The 20641-nt window shown below is 55.5% G+C and overlaps 2 protein-coding genes across 3 annotated transcripts; both read left to right on the top strand.

Moving 5' to 3' along the window:
* The first annotated feature begins 147 nt into the window (after window positions 1-147).
* On the top strand, window positions 148-5463 carry FIZ1 (FLT3 interacting zinc finger 1). Of its 2 annotated transcripts, none has more exons than XM_029213453.1 (3): window positions 148-497; window positions 2000-2345; window positions 3258-5463. In XM_029213453.1, exons 1-3 carry the CDS (start codon window positions 148-150, stop codon window positions 4455-4457), a joined length of 1896 nt encoding a protein of 631 aa, XP_029069286.1. In that variant the 3' UTR covers window positions 4458-5463. The 2 variants fall into 2 exon arrangements, with proteins under 2 accessions (XP_029069286.1, XP_029069287.1); XM_029213454.1 differs by lacking the exon at window positions 148-497 and adding an exon at window positions 887-1398.
* A 7032-nt stretch (window positions 5464-12495) lies between these two features.
* Window positions 12496-15691, top strand: ZNF579 (zinc finger protein 579). The gene is made up of 2 exons (XM_029237678.1): window positions 12496-12606; window positions 13583-15691. The coding sequence occupies exon 2, from the start codon at window positions 13585-13587 to the stop codon at window positions 15274-15276; it is 1692 nt and encodes a 563-aa protein (XP_029093511.1). The 5' UTR covers window positions 12496-12606; window positions 13583-13584; the 3' UTR covers window positions 15277-15691.
* The last annotated feature ends 4950 nt before the right edge of the window (window positions 15692-20641 follow it).

Below are 20641 nucleotides of genomic sequence, written 5' to 3'. Positions count from 1 at the left end.
GCTTCAAAGCCCACGGGAAGCCTAAGCACAAGATGGAGCCTGCTCTATCCTATCTCTATCGCAGATCAGTGAACTTCGCTTTCTCTCTTCTCCTGATGCAACTCTACATCCTACCCAGGAGGAGCCTGAGGCTGCGAAAAGGGAATCATGTCAGCCCTCATCTATGTTAACACCCGCCAGCGTCGATACCGCAGGGAGGAGGCCGCGCGCGCTGAGCTTGTTGCCCTTAGTCTGTATGGCGCCGGGGGCCACCCTAAACCCCGCCCCTTCTCCATGCCCTCACCCAAGATGGCGCCACCCTGGCTTCTCGAACCTCCAGTAGCTAGGAAAGGGACGGCAAAGAGAGAGAAGGGAGGGCGGCGGGGAGGAGGGAAGCCAAGAAGGCGGGAGAAAGGGGGAGTGCGGGGGAGAAGGGAGCCGAGGCGGAAGTCGAGGGGCCCCCCGGGTGGAAGTGACGCTACCCCCGCTGCCCAAAATGTCGGCGCCCAGAGGGAGGTGTAAGTAATTAAAGAGGAAAGCCGACTGACTTTCCCGGCCTCCCGGGGCCGCCTCAGGGCTCCAGAACCCCCGCTCCGTACGAGCAAGGTGGACTCGCCCGACTGCGGGTCTAGCCTGACCTGCCCCCGCCCCGGGCGCCCGGGGCCGCACCTTTTAGGGACAGGGGGAGGGGTACAAAAGGCCGACTCTAGGGGCCTGGGTCCTCGAGCTGACTGGGGAGGGGGGCTCAGTCCCGCGGGCGACTGGGTGGGGAGGAGGCGGGGCTTAGTGGTGGCTGGGGCGGAGCAATGGGCGGGCGTGGTTTAGAGTGGAAATGGGTGGGGCTGTGGGTAGAAAGTGGGAGGAGCTTAGGCAAAGGGGTGAGGTTTGACAAAGGGGCGTGGCTCAGTGAGAATGGTAGGAGGGCCCTAGGTTGAAGGGTCCTAATTGGGGCTGAGGGGGGTAAAGGGGTTCGGTGTGGAGGTGGGAGGAGCTTAGAATAGAAGGGGTGGAGTTTGTCTAGGGATGTGGCTTTCAGGAAGTGGTGGACATAGTGAGGGAGGTGGGGTTTAAGCGTGTAATTTGGGGCGTCGTAGTGGAAATAGCAAGTCTTTATATTGCAGGTGAAATGACTTACGATGGGGAGGGTGTCAGAGAGGAAGGGCTGAGATGGCAAGAGAGGTAGAGTGGCAGGTGGTCTTGGAAAGGAAGGGGTTTACTTAAAGGAAAACTTGAGTGGGGTTTAGGAGGCGGATCTTAGTGGGGAAGAGATGGGGGACTTCAAGAGGAAACTCGGAGGAACTTTGCAGACAGTGGTAATCAAAACAGCTTACCTGTTGAGTCTTTGCTGTGCACAGGCGTCAGTAAGCACGCCGCGCGCATGGCCACAAGTTTGCTTAGTCCTCACCACCACTCCATGAGGTAGGTCCTCCCATTATTCCTATTTCGCAGATGGAAAGAGAATCAGTTGGCTTTATCCAAGGTTCCAGGACTAGTCCTGGTCTCCCTGGAAGGTTGACTCAGGTGCGCTTAGCCCCAAATTTTCATACTGTCATTGGCTAAGAATGTCGTCAATCTTCATGTGAAGATGACTTTCATCTTCAAAAAAGAGTGGGAGTGGCTTTCAGAGGGGAAGGGGCTTGTCAAGGAATATAAGAGGCTTCAGGAACAACATGGAGACTTTGGAAGGTGTAGCCGGGACCTGAACACGAGTGGGCGGGGTTTAACCACACTCGGCGGGGCTTAGAGCGGGGCGGGAGTTCATTCACAAAGAAGGGGAGAGCTTAAAAGCATTCAGTGGCTTAGAAGTGACTTGGAAGTGATTAGGAAGATAGATGAGTGGTGGAAGGGGTTGTAGGACAGTGGGGGGGGCTTAAAGAGCAGTAGGTGTGGCTTGGGTAGATGGGCGTGGCTTATAAGGTAGTAGGCCGGGCCTCACAGGTCTGTGAGTCCAAGGAGCCTGATAGGGGGAGGCTGTTGGGGACGTGGCCCCCTCACCCCACTCCATGTCTCCCCGCTCCAGAGAGAGCCCCCACCCGCCACTGCCCTCGCGCCACGCCACCATGGATGACGCCCCGCTGCCAGCGCCCCCGGTCCCTGCCCCGGCCCCGGCTCCGCCCGCTGTTGCCCCCCGCGTCCCGTTTCACTGCAGTGAGTGTGGCAAGAGCTTCCGCTACCGCTCGGACCTGCGGCGCCACTTCGCTCGGCACACTGCGCTCAAACCTCACGCGTGTCCGCGCTGCGGCAAAGGCTTCAAGCACAGCTTCAACCTGGCCAACCACCTGCGCTCGCACACTGGCGAGCGGCCCTACCGCTGCTCCGCCTGCCCCAAGGGGTTCCGAGACTCCACCGGCCTGCTGCACCACCAGGTGAGTCCTGCAGGCCGGCCCCAAGCTGGCCTCCCTGGGCTGGACTCGCCCTTGGAGCCCCGGGGACCCACTATGGGCAACAGACAGCTGGCCCCTAAGAAAATTTCTGTCTCCCTCCCTCCCTCCTTCTCTCTTCATCGAAGCACCCTGACCAGTCAAAGCATGAGTTGTTTCTCTTCCAGGCTCCACCCAACCCAGGAACTAAAACATTCATAGTAAATTTGCCCCACCTCTATGCACCTCCCCTCTCCCATGCCCCTTCTCATATGCCAGCGTCTGCAACTTTGTGCTCATCATTTCGTTACCATTTTTAAACATAGATTTACCACGTATGTACTTAATTCCTTTACTCAGCAATTACCTATTGAATGTTTTTCCCTGCTCCCAACACCTGGGATACCAAGGTGAAATCAATAAAGTCCACGCCTTCGGAGAACTTACATTCCATTGCGAGTGGTCCATAGCCAGGTAGACAATCAGCAAGAAAGCAGATACACAGGCAAGGATGATCTGGGAAAGGAGAAGCGTTGGGAAGGAAGTTAAAACAACAGCAATAATAACCATCTGATATGTAGGAGTAAAGAGGGAGAGCTATGGGCTACCACACGGTGTGGGGGGGGGAGGTCAGGGCAAGGTGATATTTGAGCTGAGGCCTGAAGGAAGAGCAGGAATCCACCATGGAACAGGATTCCAGGCAAAGGGAACAACAAGTGCAAGGATCCTGAGGCTGGAGGGGCCAAAAGCATGCTAACGTGGCCGGAAGCAGAGAACAAGAATGAGAGGGTTGAAGCTAGATCTTGGCCCTGTGGACCTGGCAGGGAGCTTCCTCCACATCTCTCTGGGAGGCCAAGAATCTGTCCCGCGGGCTAGACCCTCAGCCCTGACGCTGGGCTCTTCCTCCTGCCCTCCCAGGTCGTCCACACTGGCGAGAAGCCCTACTGCTGCCTAGTCTGCGAGCTCCGCTTCTCCTCGCGCTCCAGCCTGGGCCGCCACCTCAAGCGCCAGCACCGTGGGGTGCTCCCGTCCCCCCTGCAGCCCGGCCCAGGCCTGCCCGCCCTGAGCGCTCCGTGCTCGGTCTGCTGCAACGTGGGGCCCTGCTCGGTGTGCGGGGGCGCGGGGGCTGGCGGCGGAGAGGGCCCAGAGGGGGCAGGCGCGGGCCCGGGGAGCTGGGGGCTGGCGGAGGCGGCGGCCGCGGCGGCGGCCTCACTGCCCCCATTTGCGTGCGGTGCTTGCGCGCGGCGCTTCGACCAGGGCCGCGAGCTGGCAGCCCACTGGGCTGCGCACACCGACGTGAAGCCCTTCAAGTGTCCGCGCTGTGAGCGCGACTTCAACGCCCCCGCGCTGCTGGAGAGGCACAAGCTGACCCACGACCTGCAGGGGCCGGGCGCGCCTCCCGCGCAGGCCTGGGTCTCCGGGGCTGGCGCCGTGCCCGAGACGGCCGGCGAGGGCGGCGCTGCGGAGGCGGGCGAGGCTCAGCCGGCCTGGGACGGCAGGCTGCTCCTGGGCCGCGCCGGGGGCGGCGTGCCCGAGCTGGGGGGCCTGCTCCCCGAGAGCGGCGGGGAGGCCCCTGCGCCCGCGGCCGCGGCCGAGCCGTCGGAAGACACCCTCTACCAGTGCGACTGCGGGACCTTCTTCGCGTCGGCGGCGGCGCTGGCCAGCCACCTGGAGGCGCACTCGCGCCCCGCGACCTACGGCTGCGGCCACTGCGGGGCCCTCTACGCGGCCCTGGCGGCCCTGGAGGAGCACCGGCGCGCCAGCCACGGCGAGGGCGGCGGTGCGGAGGAGGCGGCGGCGCCCGCCCCAGAGAGGGAGCCCGCGTCTAGGGAGCCTGCGTCCGGCTCGGGCCGCGGCAAGAAGATCTTCGGCTGCTCCGAGTGCGAGAAGCTGTTCCGCTCGCCGCGGGACCTGGAGCGGCACGTGCTGGTGCACACGGGCGAGAAGCCGTTCCCGTGCCTGGAGTGCGGCAAGTTCTTCCGCCACGAGTGCTACCTCAAGCGCCACCGGCTGCTGCACGGCACCGAGCGGCCCTTCCCCTGCCACATCTGTGGCAAGGGCTTCATCACGCTCAGCAACCTCTCCAGGCACCTGAAGCTGCACCGGGGCATGGACTGACGTGGCCAGGCCGTGCGCCCCTCCGCTAGACCACCCCTCCCGAGGGCTGGACTCAGGGCCCGGGCCCAAGGGACCTAGGGACCACGAGGGAGGCCCCGGCCCTCCAGACCCAGACACGGGCCCCTGAGCTGGGGGGCAGCGAATAAACGGAGAGATTCCTCAGCTCCAGGCCCCCGGAACGCGTGCTGAGCACCCCCAAATCAACAGGCTCCTAAGCTGCGGGACCTAGGAATGAGAAATGGGTCTCCACGAGTACGCCTCACCTTGCGGGCCCAACAATAAAAGACGGGCACCCCTCCCCCAAGGGAAGACTGGCCCTCTCCCTAAGAGCCATCATTCCGACGACCTTGGTCCGGAGAATGGGGGGGAGCCATGTCCCCGGATTTCCCTGGATCCCCTCCAAATGCTACCCACCAGAGTCACTGGTGCCCCCAGATAAAGGATATAGCCGGAATCTGCCTCTCCCCTCCCCCGACTTTATTCCCTATGCGGAAAGAGGACCAGGGTAGTTGCCCTCTGCCCTCAACCCCTTCCCCAATTAGGTCTCCCTCCCCTACTAAGGAATGGATCGACCCTAATGATCTCCCCCACCCCCAAAAACTAGAATAGCCTGGTTCAAAATTCCTGCGCCCAGTGGGATGGACTGATCCAGATACACATACCCCCACGCCCTGTCCACTGGAATGGGCTGCTCCAGGTTGCCACCTGCGCCCCACCCTCCTTAGAATGCATACGGCAGGCACTCCTCCCCTTCCTCTAGCGTGTGGGCAGGTCCACGTCATTCCGCATTATGTGAACTCATGAGTGGGAGGTGGGGGACATTGGGGTATCCCTCCCACTCTGCTGTAGCACCTGTCGGTCTTTCCATCTCTGTCAGTTTGTCTCTGTGTTCTTCCCAACCCCAAGGGGAAGGGGGATTTGGCTAGGGGGTTTCCCCCTGTGAGCCTCGACCTTGCCCCCATCCCACTCCCCAGTGTCTCCTGGACCCCAATAAACCTTGTCCTGTCAGCCACTGCCGTCTCATTTTCTGATCCTTGGCTTTAGGTAGGTGGGGATTCCTCCCCCTCTGATTTAGGACAGGCCTCCTAAATAGAGGCAGATCTTTCCTTCCACCTGAGAAACTTCGAGTCCTTTAGACAGTGCATGACCCTCTTAATATCAGAGATGGTTTAGATCTCATCTAAGTGAAACCCTGCACCTTAACTACAAAATCCACCTCCAACGGACGGATATGCCCCCTAGAAACCTTCAATCCCATAGGACACGCCCGCTGAAAAACCAAACTCTTTACAGACGTCCTACCCCTAGGAAGAGGCCCCGCCCCTTAGACTCTGTCTCCCAGGCAACCAAATTTGTACCTTAGCCGCTAGATCCTTCCCCTAGATTAGGATCCGCCCATCTAAGGATGGGCGGGCCCCTCAGATTGTCTCCTACGGGCTAGATTACATTCCGGTACCCAGTGCCAGGTGCTGTCACCCCCTCTGGGGATCCAACAGTGAACAAAATAACTCTTTAAGAAAACGAGTGGCTGGGCTGTGCCACCTTAGGTGGGGTGGTCCAGCAGGGAGGAGGTTGGGGGGGGGTTGCTTCTCTGCAGAGGTCGCATTTGATTTGAGACCAGAAGGTCGAGGAGGGGCCGGCCAGGTGGACACCTGGATGAGCCCAGGAGGGGAGGGAGGGGTGAGATGAGGTGGAGAGGTAAGCAGGGGTCAGGGTACACAGACCCTGGTGGGCCAAGATGGGCATTTTACTGTGCTTTGTGGGCAATGGCAAGCAAGACTGTAAGTGTGAAGGGATGTGACCACTCTTTTACTTTCCAAGGGTCCCTCTGTCTGCTGAGTGGAAAAGGGACTGGAGGGGGCAGTGAATGTAGCAGAGGCTACTGCAGTCCACCAGGAGAGGGGTGTGGGGACCTGGAGCAGAGGGATGGACAGAACTAGGTGAGCCCAAGATGGATTCTGGAGGTGGAATGTGAGAGCGTGTGTTGTGTGTGCGCCTGCGTAATGGAAAGGGAGGAATGGGGGCGGGGCTGGGAACTGGTTGCGTGGTGCTGCTTTGTATTAAGACCAGAAAACGGAGAGAGAACAAGTTCGGGTGGAGGCTAGAGGGGTCAGGAGTTCCATCTTGAGCTTCTTAAATTTGAGACACTTGGGAGATTGGCATGCTCTAATAAGGCTGAAGATGTCCATATGACAAAGATAGGCACGAATCCTAGAGAAACTCATGTTCACCTGCACCAGGAGACTCATATAAGAACATTCACAGCAGCAAAATGTACAGCCCTGAACTCAGAACAACTCAAATGTCCATTGGTTTGGGCTGAATGTTTGTGTCACCCCAAATTCATATGTCGAAATCCTAATGCCGGGACTTCCCTGGTGGCGCAGTGGTTAAGACTCCGCCTGCCAATGCAGGGGACATGGGTTCGAGCCCCAGTCCGGGAAGATCCCACAACTTAGTTGCCGCGGAGCAACTAAGCCCGTGCGCCACAACTACTGAGCCTGTGCTCTAGAGCCTGTGCGCCGCAACTACTGAGTCCGCATGCTGCAACTACTGAAGCCCGTGCACCTATAGCTCATGCTCCACGACAAGAGAAGCCACAGCAATGAGAAGCCTGCGCACCGCAACAAAGAGTAGACCCTGCTCGCCGCAACTGGAGAAAGCCCGCGCGTAGCAACCAAGACCCAACGCAGCCCATAAATAAATAAATAAATAAATAAATAAATAAATAAATAAATAAAAGAAATCCTAAGGCCCAATGTGATGGTACTTGGAGGTGGAGCCTTTGGAAGGTGCTTAAGTCAAGAGAGTGGAGCCCTCATGAATGGGATTAGTGCCTTTATAGAAGAGGCATCAGAGAGACCCCTAGCCCCTTCCACCAGGTAAGGGCACAGCAAGAAGGAACGCCTGTGAACAAGGAAGAGGACCCTGACCAGAAGGTGACCGTGCTGGCACCTTGATCTTGGACTTCCCAGCTTCCAGAAGTGTGAGCAATAAATTTCTATTGCTTATAAGCCACCTGGTCTGTGGTATTTTGTTATAGTAGCCCCAACTGATTAAGACATTCATCAACAATACAGTGGATAAATAAATGATGGTATATTATGCCATAGAATACTATACAGCAAGAGAACGAATGAGTACAGATGCACAAAATTACATGAATGAAAGTTACAAAGAAGCTGGACGCAAGAAACCAGGTACATAGAGTACCATTCCATTTCCATAACATTTAAGCAAGCAAAACTAAACTGTAATATTGTTTAGGATGCTTGTGGATGTGAGCCATCTAGAAGAGCAAGGAAAACTTTTTTTTTCCATAAAACTCAGAACAGTAGAGTTGGATGGGTTAAATTCGGGATGGGACATGGTGGAACCTTCTATGGGCTGTGGGGTGGCTGCCAACATTCCGTTTCCTAATCTGGTGATTATTTTATAATTATTTGTTAAATTGTGCGTTTTTATCGTGCCCCTTTCATCTATACGTCTTATATTTCACAAGGAAAAACATTTAAAGGAGGGAGATAAGTTTGGAGGCAAACAAGTAAGAGTTTGGCATTCAAGAAAGACATTTTTGCCTGGAGATCCACAATTGCCCATTTGAAAAGGCTCCAGGTCGGCCCCTGGGAACGCTCAACCTTGGAGACATTCCTCTCCACTCTGCCACCAGTACACAGGAAGGGGGATCAGACTCACCCCTTTGGGGGGGGAAAAATCCTCCGCGTTGGAAAAACAAGACCCGCCTCCTTAGATATAGGTGCCGCCCCCAGGGACAAGACCTGCCCACTTGGAGACTGGCTCGGCCTCCAGAGCTGAGGGCCTGGAAAAGTGCCAGGGTTGTCATGGAGATGGCCGCCAGGCAGTGGGGTGATGAATAAGGACCTCCTGCCTACCTCACCTCCACTCCAATCCTTTCTCTTCTGAGAGGGTAGCAATAGGGACTCGTACCCTTTCCCGAGTGTCTCAGTGCCAGGTGGTGGGCTGGACCTCGTCCCCAAATCGTGGCCGCATCTTATCAATGTGCTAATTGAGGCTCGAAGGCAGAGGGGGAGGATTTTACCCTGGGGGTGATCTCAACCGGTCCAGAGCCTCAGTTACTAGCCAGACGCTGGCGACTCCGACGCCTCTGTGGGCAGAGCAGACTCTCACATGCGGACAGGTGGAGCCAGCCACCCGCACCGCCCGCTCACATCTGATGTGATGCGCTTCGCATCTCCCCACCGCGTCAGTCTTCTCCCCTTCCAGGGCGCCCCCCACTCCAAAACCTGAGGCCCGAGTTCGCCTCACTCCTCCTCACCCTTCGTCCCTCTTTATTCACCCACAAATACTGCTTGATATGCGAGGCTTGCTGAGGGTAGAGCAGTTACACAGGCGAAGCCTGGCATATAAACTCCCTGGGAATTTATATTCCATGTGGAAGGGGAAACAGGCAAAATAGGAAAAGTAGCCTAATGTTTGCAGTAAGTACAAAGTTGAAAATTAGGGCAGAGCAAGGACTAGAGGGTGTCAGGAAGGCTATTTTATTTTTATTTATTTATTTATTGGCCGTACTGCGCAGTTTGTGGGATCTTAGTTCCGCCACCAGGGATGGAACCCATGGCCCCTGCAGTGGAAGCGCGGAGTCCTAACCACTGGACCGCCAGGGAATTCCCAGGAGGGTTGTTTTAGGTAACGTGAACGGGACAGGTGTCTCTGGGGAGATCTGTAAGAAATGAGGGAAGTACGGGAAAAATTATGGAAAGCTAGGAGAAGGACATTCCAGGCAGTGAACTGCACGTGCAAAGGCCCTGAGTCCGAAAGAGCAGAGAGGGCAGTGTGGATGGAGCAGAGTGAAGCAGAGGGAGAAAGACAGGAATCCGTGAAGGGAGCTTCCAGGATTCAGACGGTAGGGCGTGGGGTGCAGACGAGGAAGGTGGGGAGGAAGAGGTGAGAGCCACGGGACGGTGTTCAGCGCAGGAGCGAAGTGATGTGATTTCTAGGTGCTGGAGACTGCACGCGAGGGAGGCGGGGGGCCGAAGCAGGGAAGCCAATGAGGAGGTGGAGGCGGTGGGAATGGCATCCAGGAGGGCAGCCCTGAGCCAATCAGCGCCAGGTCCCGCCCCCTGCCCGAGGCCGGCCCCGCCCAGGCCCCCCATCTCTCACCTGGACCCGGGCACCGCCTCCTTCCTGCTCCCCGCCTTGGTCTCCCCTGCATCCGGCCGGGCCTCCTCGCGGGTCCCACAGGAATTTCTCTAAAACACTAATCGGATCATGTGACTCTCCAGCTTAAAACATTTTCAATGGCTTCTCAGTAAACTCGGAATGCGTCCAGCCTTCAGCCTGGACTAGGACGCCGGGCATAGTTGCTCGTGCAGCTCCGGCCTCTCTCCACCACACTGGCCGCCTTTGATGCCCCAATCCAAGGCCCCAAATCTCCCCCAGGACATGATCCCCACCTCCGCCCACGCCTACACACACATACAACACGCTGATCTCTCTGAAATTTCTTTCCCCTCAACCTCATTCCTGAATTCGTTTCTTTCATTTAGGAAAAAATATATGTTAAGGCTTCAAAATATAGATAATAAAATAATAACACACTCACACACCCTAGGTATATACGCAAAAGAACTGAAAACAGCCATTAAAAGAAAAACTTCTACATAACAAATGTTCGTAACGGTACTGCTCACAATAGCCAAAAGGTAGGTACAACCCAAGGTCCATGAACAAATGAATGGATAAACAAAATACAGTATACCCATACAGTGGAATATTATTCAGCCATAAAAAGGAACGAAGTGCTGCCCCACGCTACAGTGTGGATGAACCTTGAAAACATTATGCTAAGTGAAAGAAGCCAGTCATAAAAGACCTCATACTAGATGACCTAATTGATATGAAATATCCACAGAAGACAAACCCAAAGAGACAGAAAGACGATTATTGGTTGCCAGGAGATGGGGGGAGAAGGGAATGGGGAATGACAGATTAAATGGATCCGGGTTTCTGTTTGGGGTGATGAAAAAGTTCTGGAACTAGATAGTGGAACTAGTGAATTTTTGTTTCTTTTTGTTTGCTTTTGGCCGCCCTGTATGGCAGGAGGGATCTTAGTTCCCCTATCAGGGATCCAACCCGTGCCCCCTGCAGTGGAAATGCAGAGTCCTAACCACTGCACAGCCAGGGAATTCCCCTCGAGAATGTACTTAATGACACTGAGTTGTACACTTCAAAATGGTTAAAATAGTAAATTTTATGTTACATGTATTTCAACAAATAAAAAGTATACACACACACACCCCCATATATTGACTACCAGTTTTATTAAAACATAAGAGGTACACCTGACTCCATAGACCTCCCCCCCTCCAAGATCTGATTGCCTCTCCCTTCTCAAAGGTAACTCCTACCCCAAATTTGGTGCTTATTGTTTCCATGGATGTGTTTAGACTTCTGCTCTATATGTATATGTCCTTAAAAATGTAGTATTATTGACCAGATGTTTTGAAAAATCATGCTCCTCACCATCATTTCTCCCATCTCTTTGTGAAATGCAAAGACTTAGACTCACTACTTTGAAACCTCTCAGTACCTCACTTTACTGCTCTGTGAAATGGGAGAATGTTACACACTTCTTAACGTAAGGAGGAACAAATGGGCTTGTATTTGTAAAGCACTTACAAGAGTAAGCTATCATTTATTTTCATTGTATTTATTTTTATTATCCCCCATCATTTGTTTCTTTTTCCTTTACTTTGTTAAGTATGAAACACATTCACGTGGTTTCAAATTCCAAAAGTACAAAAGGGCAGAGCGTAGTAAGTTTCAGTCCTGGGAGTTAGAATGTTGCCAGTTTCTTCTCTCTCCTTCCAGTTCTCCCAGACGCAACCCGCTGGTAAGTGCAGACAGAACAGGCTGCAGGCTGTGCTCCACTTTCCGTGTTTTCTCCGTTATCATTTGGAGCCTTTCCATGTTTTTACACAGTGAACTTCTTCATTCTTTTTTTTATGGACACATAGCGTTCTGCTGGGTAGATCAATCACGATTTATCACTCAAATCCCTGACCGATGGGCAGGTAGCTCATTTCCTGTCTTTCGAAGTCATGCACAATACTGCAACGATTAACCTGGTACAGACACCGTTTGTGGCATGTTTCTGAGTAGAACTATCAGAAGAATAGTGTCTGTGTTGGTATATTTCTCTCCCATTTCCATTTGCCTCCCGCTTCCCATTCCTAACCCTCGGCTTTCATCCTGCAGGTTTCAGCGGAAACATCGTTGCCTCCAGGAAGCCTTCAGGGATCACTCTCACTCAGTGTTGTCTCTGCTCCCTGTAATCCCACTGCATCCTGCTTCTGGCTTTAGAGCACACTCTCCAGAAGGGCCATTGGATCTGTGTTTGTCTGCCTCCTCTGCCAGACCCTGAGCTCCGTATGGACAGGGTCCAGCGGCCTCTGTCTTTGCCACTGCAGCTCCAGCACCAAGGACAGAGCTAGAACATAGTAGGTGCTCAGTTAATATTGGTGGTTTAGGATCGAGTGACTATATGCTGCAAAATGAGTAAGTGGTCTCTTAGGGTCAAGTGGATATACGCGGGGTTTATCACAGAGGAGGAGACTGAGGCTCAGAGAAGGGAAAGTCGCTTGCTCAGGCACCCACGTGAAGGCTGCTGTCAGGTTTTAGTCCAGATTGCCGGTACTTTCCCTGAAGCCTCTGTCACTGCCTCATTCATCTCCTTTCCCGGCCACCCCCCTCGCCCAACACAGTGCCTGGCACAGACGGGACCTGATAAATGTGTATTTGTTGAAGGAATGAATGAATATGTGTGTCTGTTGGGGAGGGGAAGAAGGGGGGCCGGACCCAGCCCCCTCCTCCCTCGGGAGCCCAGAGGACGGGGCCCCAGCCCCCTCCCCTTACAGAACCCAGGAGTCCAAGCCGCGCCCCCCTCTCCGCCCCCTGGGTCTCCTCCTCCACCATCTTCCGGCTTCCCAGCCAGTCTTTCCTCTCTCAGGCTCGGACGAAAAGCCGGGTTTCCGGGGGGAAGGCTTAGGCGGTGACACCGAGCCCAGCCTCCTCCACCCCCCACCACGCTCGGGGCCCTCCCTCCCTGCCACCACCATCCGCGCTCGGCCGGCCGCGGGGACGGAAGAAAGGAGCAAAGGAGGCGGAGGTAAGAGCCGGGCGCCCAGTCATCGGGGCGAGCCCCAGGCCCCGGGCTCAGAAATCTGCAAGGCCTCGGCCCGCGGCCCCAGTTCTGCAGATCATGCCTGCGGGGAACCAAAGGCTGGGCCCAGCGGGGAGACCGCGGCCCCCCCTTGGAGACCTAGGGCTCCCGACCCCCAGCAGCCTTCCTCGGGGACGGGGGGGGTGGGTCCAGGGCCCTGGCCCTCAGCCTCCTCCTCGCTGGAGATTTCGAGCAGCTGGGCCCCCAGCCCCTCCTCTCCCTTGTCTTGGGGGCTCAGCCCCCTCCCCCCAGCCCTCTCCACCACTGGGACCCAGGAATCCATACCCACCACGTACAGAAGTCTAGGGGCTGGACCCCGGTCATCTCCCAACCCCCCACACACCCCCAACCTCAGCGCCCGGGATCTCGCCCCCTCCCTCCCTAGCCCCCTCCCTGCCCAAGAGTCTGAGCCCTCCTACTCCCGGCCTCTCCCAGACTCTGGCGACTGGGCACCCACACTCCATTTCCGGGGCCTCCCGATTTTGAATCCCACCCCCTCCACTCCGGCACCAAGGGCTGTTTCCCAGCCCCTCCCCATACGTTCCAGTGGGGCCCCTGGAGGAAAAGCAGTTCACTGACTTTGTCTGCCTCTGTCTCTTCTACTGTCTCTGTCTTGTTCTCCCTCCCTCCCCCCTGCCATGGTTCCTCTGATCTCTGTGTTTGCACCATCTCTGCCTAAATCTCTTTGTTTTCTCTTCATCTCTGTCTCTGCTGGGTGTCCCCATCTCTCTCTCCTGCTTTCTGCCTCTCACCGTCCTGTTTCTCCTGGTCTCTGCCTCTCATCTTGGCCTTTTTCGTCTGTCTCGCCTTCCCTTGCCCGGCTAAATATCTGACCCTCTCTGTGTCTCCTTGTCTGTCTCCTTGTCTCTCTCTGCACCCCCCTGCCTCCCCAAATCTCCACCTCTTCCCTATCTCTTTACAGGCATGGATCCTCAGCCTCCTCCACCAGCCCAGGGCAGCCCACCTCACCGTGGCCGGGGCCGGGGCCGTGGCCGAGGCCGTGGTAGAGGCCGAGGCCGTGGCAGGGGGGGCGCTGGAGCTCCTCGGGCGCCCCTGCCCTGCCCCACCTGTGGCCGCCTCTTCCGCTTCCCCTACTACCTCTCCCGGCACCGGCTGAGCCACTCGGGCCTGCGGCCCCATGCCTGCCCCCTATGCCCCAAGGCCTTCCGCCGGCCTGCCCACCTCTCGCGCCACCTGCGTGGCCACGGGCCGCAGCCCCCGCTGCGCTGCGCCGCCTGCCCCCGCACCTTCCCTGAGCCTGCCCAGCTCAGGCGCCACCTGGCCCAGGAGCACGCGGGCGGCGGGGTCGAGCTGGCCATCGAGAGGGCAGCCAAGGAGGCGGCCGGGTCCGGCTGGAGCCCGCAGGACAAGGGCGCCGAGCAGCCCACCTCTGCAGCAGCGGGCGCCGCGGAGGAGGAGGCGGAGGCGGCGGCGCGGCCCGAGACGTGGTCCGCGGGGGAGCCGGCCACGCTGGCGGCCGCCACGAGCGCGGAGCCCCGCGAGTCGGAGGAGGAGGAGGCCGAGGCCGGGGCGGCGGAGCTGAGGGCCGAGCTGGCGCTGGCGGCCGGACGGCAGGAGGAGAAGCAGGTCCTGCTCCAGGCCGACTGGACGCTGCTGTGCCTCCGCTGCCGTGAAGCTTTCGCCACCAAGGGCGAGCTCAAAGCGCACCCGTGCCTGCGCCCCGAGGGCGAACAGGAGGGCGAAGGGGGGCCCCCGCCCCGCCCCAAGCGCCACCAGTGCTCCATCTGCCTCAAGGCCTTCGCCAGGCCCTGGTCGCTGTCCCGCCACCGGCTGGTCCACTCCACCGACCGCCCCTTCGTGTGCACGGACTGTGGCCTGGCCTTCCGCCTCGCCTCCTACCTCCGCCAGCACCGTCGCGTCCACGGCGCGCTCAGCCTCCTGGCCCCGCTGCCCGCGGCGGGCAAGAAGGACGACAAGGTGTCGGGCGGACGGACCTCAGGGAAGGGGCCCGAGGGGGGCGAAGGGGCAGAGTGTGGGGGCGCCTCGGAGGGTGGAGAAGGCGGGCAGAACGGAGGGGATGCCGCCCCGGCCCGGCCCCCCGCCGGGGAGCCCCGATTCTGGTGCCCCGAGTGCGGCAAAGGTTTCCGGCGCCGTGCGCACTTGCGGCAGCACGGGGTAACCCACTCTGGGGCGCGGCCCTTCCAGTGCGTGCGCTGCCAGCGGGAGTTCAAGCGGCTGGCCGACCTGGCCCGCCACGCGCAGGTCCACGCGGGCGGTCCGGCCCCGCACCCGTGCCCGCACTGCTCGCGGCGCTTCTCGCGCGCCTATAGCCTCCTGCGCCACCAACGCTGCCACCGTGCTGAGCTGGAGAGGGCCGCCGCCGCGCAGCAGGCGCTCCAGGCCCAGGCCCCGCCGTCGCCCCCGCCGCCCCCGCCGCCCCCCGCTGGCCAGGAGGAGGAGGGGCTTCCGCTGCCCATCGCACACATCAAGGAGGAGCCGCCCTCCCCGGGGACCCCACCTCGGCCGCCGCCGGCACCCCCCGTCTTCCTCAGCGCCTCCTGTTTTGACAGCCAAGACCACTCAGCCTTCGAGATGGAGGAAGAAGAGATTGACAGCAAGGCTCACCTGCGCGGATTGGGGGGCCTGGCCTCCTGACCCACACACCCATCCTCAGCCCCTCCGTTTGACCTCCCTGTTTGCAATATGAAGGAGGGAAGTTGAAGGAGAGGAACCTCCTCTGTGTACCCACCCCTCCCCTTCTAGCCCTCAACACTAAGGAGGGAGGAGGCTGGGCCGCCCCTCCCTCCCCATCGCCCACCCCCAGACCCCCCTGATGCTGGTTAGAAACTGCTCACCCCACTTCTGAAGGCAGGACGCTGATTCAGGAGGTGGGGGACACTGGCCAGAGGGATGGACACTGAGGCGGGGGCCCCCGGCCTGGCTGTCCCCTGTTACACACACTGGACACCATCACCTCTTTGGAACTGCCAGACCCTATGGGGGGTCCCCAGTGAGCAAAGGTCTGTCCCTGTCCCTTTGTCTGTCTGTGAATAAATGTGAGTTCGTGGAACTGGAGAGAGTGGGGCTGTCTGTGGGAGTGAGGGCTGGCTGAGGGCATCTGGGTGAGCAGGGATGTGTCCACCAGGCTCGGAGCTTGGGTTCAGAGCGGGAAGGATGCAGATAAGCACATCAGGGACCATGGGGCTCTCAGCCAAGCAGGAAACTCACAAGAAACAGGAGTGGAAGAAGGCAAGCTGCCATCTGCCCTGGGCATCTTCAGGGATCCCTACGTGGAATCCCTGCTTGTGTTCATTCATCATTTACCAGACGCAGTGCTAGGCCCCACAGAAAGCCACACTGTGAGGGGCTGGAATTGTAGCTCTGCACAGCCTGATACGGTTTAGCTACTAGCCCCAGGCGTCTGTTCCCAGTTGAGAATAATATCAATACATTTACATTAAAATAATTAAAATGAAATAAGATTAAAAGTTCAGTTCCTCGGTCACACTGTTTCAGGTGCCCAGTATCCCCCTGTGGCTGGTGGCTACGCTGTTGGACAGCACAGATCTAGAACATTCCACATCGCAAAAAGTTCCACTGGACCTTGCTGCCCTAGGTAATAAACCAATCTGCAACATAACATCAGGTATTGGTAAGGGCTTCCAAGAAAACTACAGGGCACTGTGAAAAGGGAGCCCGTGGGGAGGGCGGGGCCTCTGGGGAGATGACATCTGACCTTTGACCTTCAAAGAACCAGGTGGAGGGGCGGGAAGAGCAGGGGCAAAGGCCGTGTGTGAGGTGGTTGGGTGCTACATGTTTGAGAAACCGCAAGGAATTGGTGGTGGGTTGGGGAGCGTCGTTTTCTACATATCCTCCAGGGGTGTGTGTGTGTGTGTGTTTAACCCATTTGTTTAGGTCCTAGTAGTGGGGCGGGGGGGGCGGGGAGGATGTCTCCAAGCCAATCCTCCTTAAACTTCTCTTTCCTCTCGTTGACATCCTGCCTTCCCCAACTCTCCCTTGCTCTATGCAGATAACGACACTAACTACTTAGGTATCCTGACACCTGTAAGGCCAGGCCAGAGAGGGGTGACATCATGCTTGTTTCCCAGGGCAACAAACCGAGTTGTCTTGGAGGCTCAGGAGGGAAGTTTGCTTCCCTGGTGTGATGAAACACAGGCAGAGGGAGGGCGGGCGGGAAGCTGGAAAGAGGGCCGCTGAGAGTCAGGGAGGGGAGATGATGACCACCCAGAGCTTTGCAGAATTCCCTCTGTCCAAGAGGTAACGAGACACATCTTAGCCGAGCCCTTGGAACGGTGCCTGGCACGTAGGAAGCACTCAACACGTGCTAGCCTGTTTGATCAGCCCTGTGTTCACTACCACCCAGTGCTGGATGCTGGGGGCAAAGACCAGCTGAGCACCTGCCCTCACGGAGCTTACAGACCAGTGGGGAAGACGGATAAGAATCAAATATTGGCACAAATAAATTAGGGTTTCCAAATGAGCCGAGTTCTCCAATGCACTAGATCCTACAGGAATCTGTAACTTAACCTTGGGTGTTGGGGAGAAGGGGGGCTGGGCTATGCTTTCTTCACAGGCCAGCCACCTCCCCCCACGCCCAGGAACCTTCAGTGCCTCCCTATTACCACATCCCAATGTGGGCCAGAAAACTTTTCAGCACAATCTCATGGACAGAACTCATTGAGGGAGACGTATATACAGCCCCATTTATAGAAGGGGCAAACTGAGGATTAAAGCTAAGAAGGCACTTGTCCTACTTCTGTGATCACTAATATGAATTGAGTCCTTCGTATTAAAGGGTTACTTTGGGGAATTCCCTGGCGATCCAGTGGTTAGGACTCCGCAGTCTCACTGCCGAGGTCCCAGGTTTGATCTCTGATCGGGGAACTAAGATCCCACAAGCCGGGCAGCGCAGCCAAAAAAAAAAAAGGTTACTTTGTGGAAAGAGCTGAAGACGATGGTTGGCACCTGGGAGGAAGTCTTTGCTGTTGTTGCTTTGTTATTATTATTCTCCCAGGTTGCCATAAATATGATCTCAGGGAATCCTAGTTCTTGATGGGAAACATCCTCACCATTTTCCAGAGGTGGAAACAGCGCTCAGAGCGGAAGTCTCTTGTCCAAAATCCCATAGCTAGGAACTGGTGGACACAGGATTTGAACCTAGGCTGGACCAGCTCCATGCCCTGAACCCAACATCAGGCCCATGTGACCTTCACAATCAGCTCCCAGCCACACAACCCACCTTTCCAGCTCCCCCCGCACACACACACACATCCTGGTCTCCAAGCCCCAAGGCAACCCCTGCCACTACAGATTTGCCCACCACCTTCCCCCACCCCATACGCTTCCTCAACCTTGACATGCCACATCCGAAGAGAAACATTCCTAGAACAAAATACAGAACTTATGGCAAGAAAAGGGCCTTAGAGATGGAGCCCAGTTCTCCCATTTTGCAGATAAGAAAACTGAGGCCCACGTATGTGGGACAGGCACAGGAAATGGTAAAATAACCAAGTAATTTGTATTATTATGAAGCAATAGTAGTGGCGTTCATGAATCTAACCCTATTGCTTGTCTTTCCCTGTGGTGAGCATCTTACACGGACGATCTCAACACACTTGTTAATAATAATACAAAATACATTTCTTGAGCATTTACCCTACATCTCTTTCTGAGGGGATTTACGTGGATTAGCTCACTTAATCTTCGCATCATTAGATAGATACTATTATGAGCTCTGTTTTCTTCTTCTTAAGCAGCTTTGTTGAGGTATCACTTACATTCCACAGAATTCGCTCATTTTAAGTGTCCCATTCAATGATTTTTAGTAAATTCACAGGACTGTGCAGCTATCACCACAATCCAATTTTAGAACATTTCCATCACCCCAGTAAGATCTCTTGTGCTCATTAATCGTCACGTCCCGTTTCCACCTGCAGTTCCGGGCAGCCGCTCAAGTACTTTCTGGAGATTTGCCTTTTCTGGACATTTCATAGACATGGATCATACAATATGTGGCCTTTTGTATCTGGCCTCTTTCACGTAATGTCTTCAAGGTCCATCCATGTTGTAAATTGTAACAGCACGTCATTACTTTTACGGCTGAATAATATTCCATTATATGGACAGACAGCATTTTTTTTTTATCAGTTCATCGTTAATGGGGGTTTGGGCTGTATCTACTCTTTGGCTGTTATATATAGTGCTGCTATGAACATGTGTGTACAAGTCTTCCCGTAGACGTATGCTTCTGTTTCTCTTGGGCAGATTCCCAGGAGCGGAATTGCCATAGTGTGTGGGAAGGTTACAATGAACTTTTTAAGAAACTGTCAGACTATTTTCCACTTACCATCCCACCAGCAATGCATGAGGGCTTCCCAAGGGGGCTCCATTTTCCTGAGAAGGAAACTCAAGTACAGAGATGTGAAATGACTTGCCCAAGGTCACACGGCTAGTAAGTAGCAGATCTGGATAAGACCCCGGGCATTGTGGTCCCAAAGCCTGTGCTCTTCTTTTTTTTTTTTTTTCATTTGCCAGTTCTTTGTTTATTGAGGTAAAACATAACATAAAATTTACCTTTTTTAACCATTTATGTGTACAGTTCAGTGGCACTAAGGACACTCCTATTGTCCTGTAACCATTACCATCCTCCATCTCCAGAACATTTTCATTGTCCCCAACTGAAACTCTGTCCCCACTAAACAATAATAACTCTCTGTTCCCCCTCCATCCGGCCCCCGGCAACCACCCTTCTACTTTCTGGCCCTATGAATATGACTACTCCAGGTATGCAAAGAAAAACTCTTCTGTTTTTCTTCTCTACTCTCCTACAACACTACTCATGGACTACTTCACCTCTGACACTTCCGGTCACCAAATGTGTGTGTGACATTTGGTCACACATCAAGCAGTTCTGCAGCAAAGCTGGGTGTCTACAGTTCGGTTCAGTTCTGACACTGTCTACCTGCGGATGACGTCAGATCCCACAGATGAAGGGGTCAGTCCCGCAAGACGGCATCTTCCCTCCCCAATTTCAGACACAATCAAAGTCTGGGTTGTTATCCATGCCAAAGCCTGTGCCCTTAACCCCTTATACAAGGATTCACCCTAACCTTGTTCACTCATCATTCATTCATTCATTGAGCAACATGTGCTTACAGGTAGGAGACACATCAGTGGACAAGCAAACAAGGTTACATTCTGGTAGGGGATGCAGATAAACAAATATACTTAGGACATCAATTCAACAAATACTTACCGAACTCCCACTCTGGGCTGGGCACCGTCCTAGGTGTTGATCGTCCACCGGCTGATGAAACAGACACAAATCTCTCCCCACGTGGGGCATCCATCCTGGTGGGCGGAGACAGATATGAAAACACAGTGAGCAAGTAAGTGATGAAGCATCTTGGGAGGGGATGATGCTATGGAGCAGGGTGATGCAGGACAAGGTGGGGGTCGGGTGGGAACTGCAGGCCTGTCCAAACAGGAGCCAAAGCGGGGAGCCTCGCAGGTAACTGGGGATGTGTCCCAGGGGAGGTGCACAGTGCATGCACAGGTCCTGAGGTGGGAATGTGACCAGCATGTTCAGGGGGCAGAGAGGCCAGCCTGAGTGGAGGGGGGGATGGGGGTCCAGATCCAGTAGCAACTCGCAAAGACTCTGGTTTCTTCTCCAAATGAAATGCAGACAGAGGGACTTCCCTGGTGGTCCAGTGGTTTAAAACTTTGCCTTCCAATGCAGGGGGTGCAAGTTCAATCCCTGGTTGGGGAGCTAAGATCCCACATGTCACACGGCCAAATAAAACAAAACATAAAACAGAAGCAATATTGTAACAGATTCAATAAAGACTTAAAAAATAAATTGTCCACACCAAAAAAATCTTAAAAAAAACAAAAACAAAAACAAAGAAATGCAGACAGAGCCCCAAAGGGATTCATCAAGAGGCTGGCATAATTTGACTTGCCTTTTCCCCCTTTTTTTTTTTTTAATATTTATTTATTT

Source organism: Monodon monoceros, unplaced genomic scaffold, assembly GCF_005190385.1.
Source record: "Monodon monoceros isolate NGI ecotype Baffin Bay Population unplaced genomic scaffold, NGI_Narwhal_1 Super_Scaffold_10, whole genome shotgun sequence".
NCBI lineage: Eukaryota > Metazoa > Chordata > Mammalia > Artiodactyla > Monodontidae > Monodon > Monodon monoceros.
This window is presented reverse-complemented; position numbering and strand designations above follow the sequence as displayed.

Bases quoted from the DNA above. Each gene is read 5' to 3' on its own strand.
- FIZ1 (XM_029213453.1), top strand. From the start codon at position 148: ATGTCAGCCCTCATCTATGTTAACACCCGCCAGCGTCGATACCGCAGG. The intron at 498-1,999 runs GTAAGTAATTAA...TCCCCGCTCCAG, and splicing joins GTCGGCGCCCAGAGGGAGGT to AGAGAGCCCCCACCCGCCAC. The intron at 2,346-3,257 runs GTGAGTCCTGCA...CTGCCCTCCCAG, and splicing joins CCGGCCTGCTGCACCACCAG to GTCGTCCACACTGGCGAGAA.
- ZNF579 (XM_029237678.1), top strand. From the start codon at position 13,585: ATGGATCCTCAGCCTCCTCCACCAGCCCAGGGCAGCCCACCTCACCGT.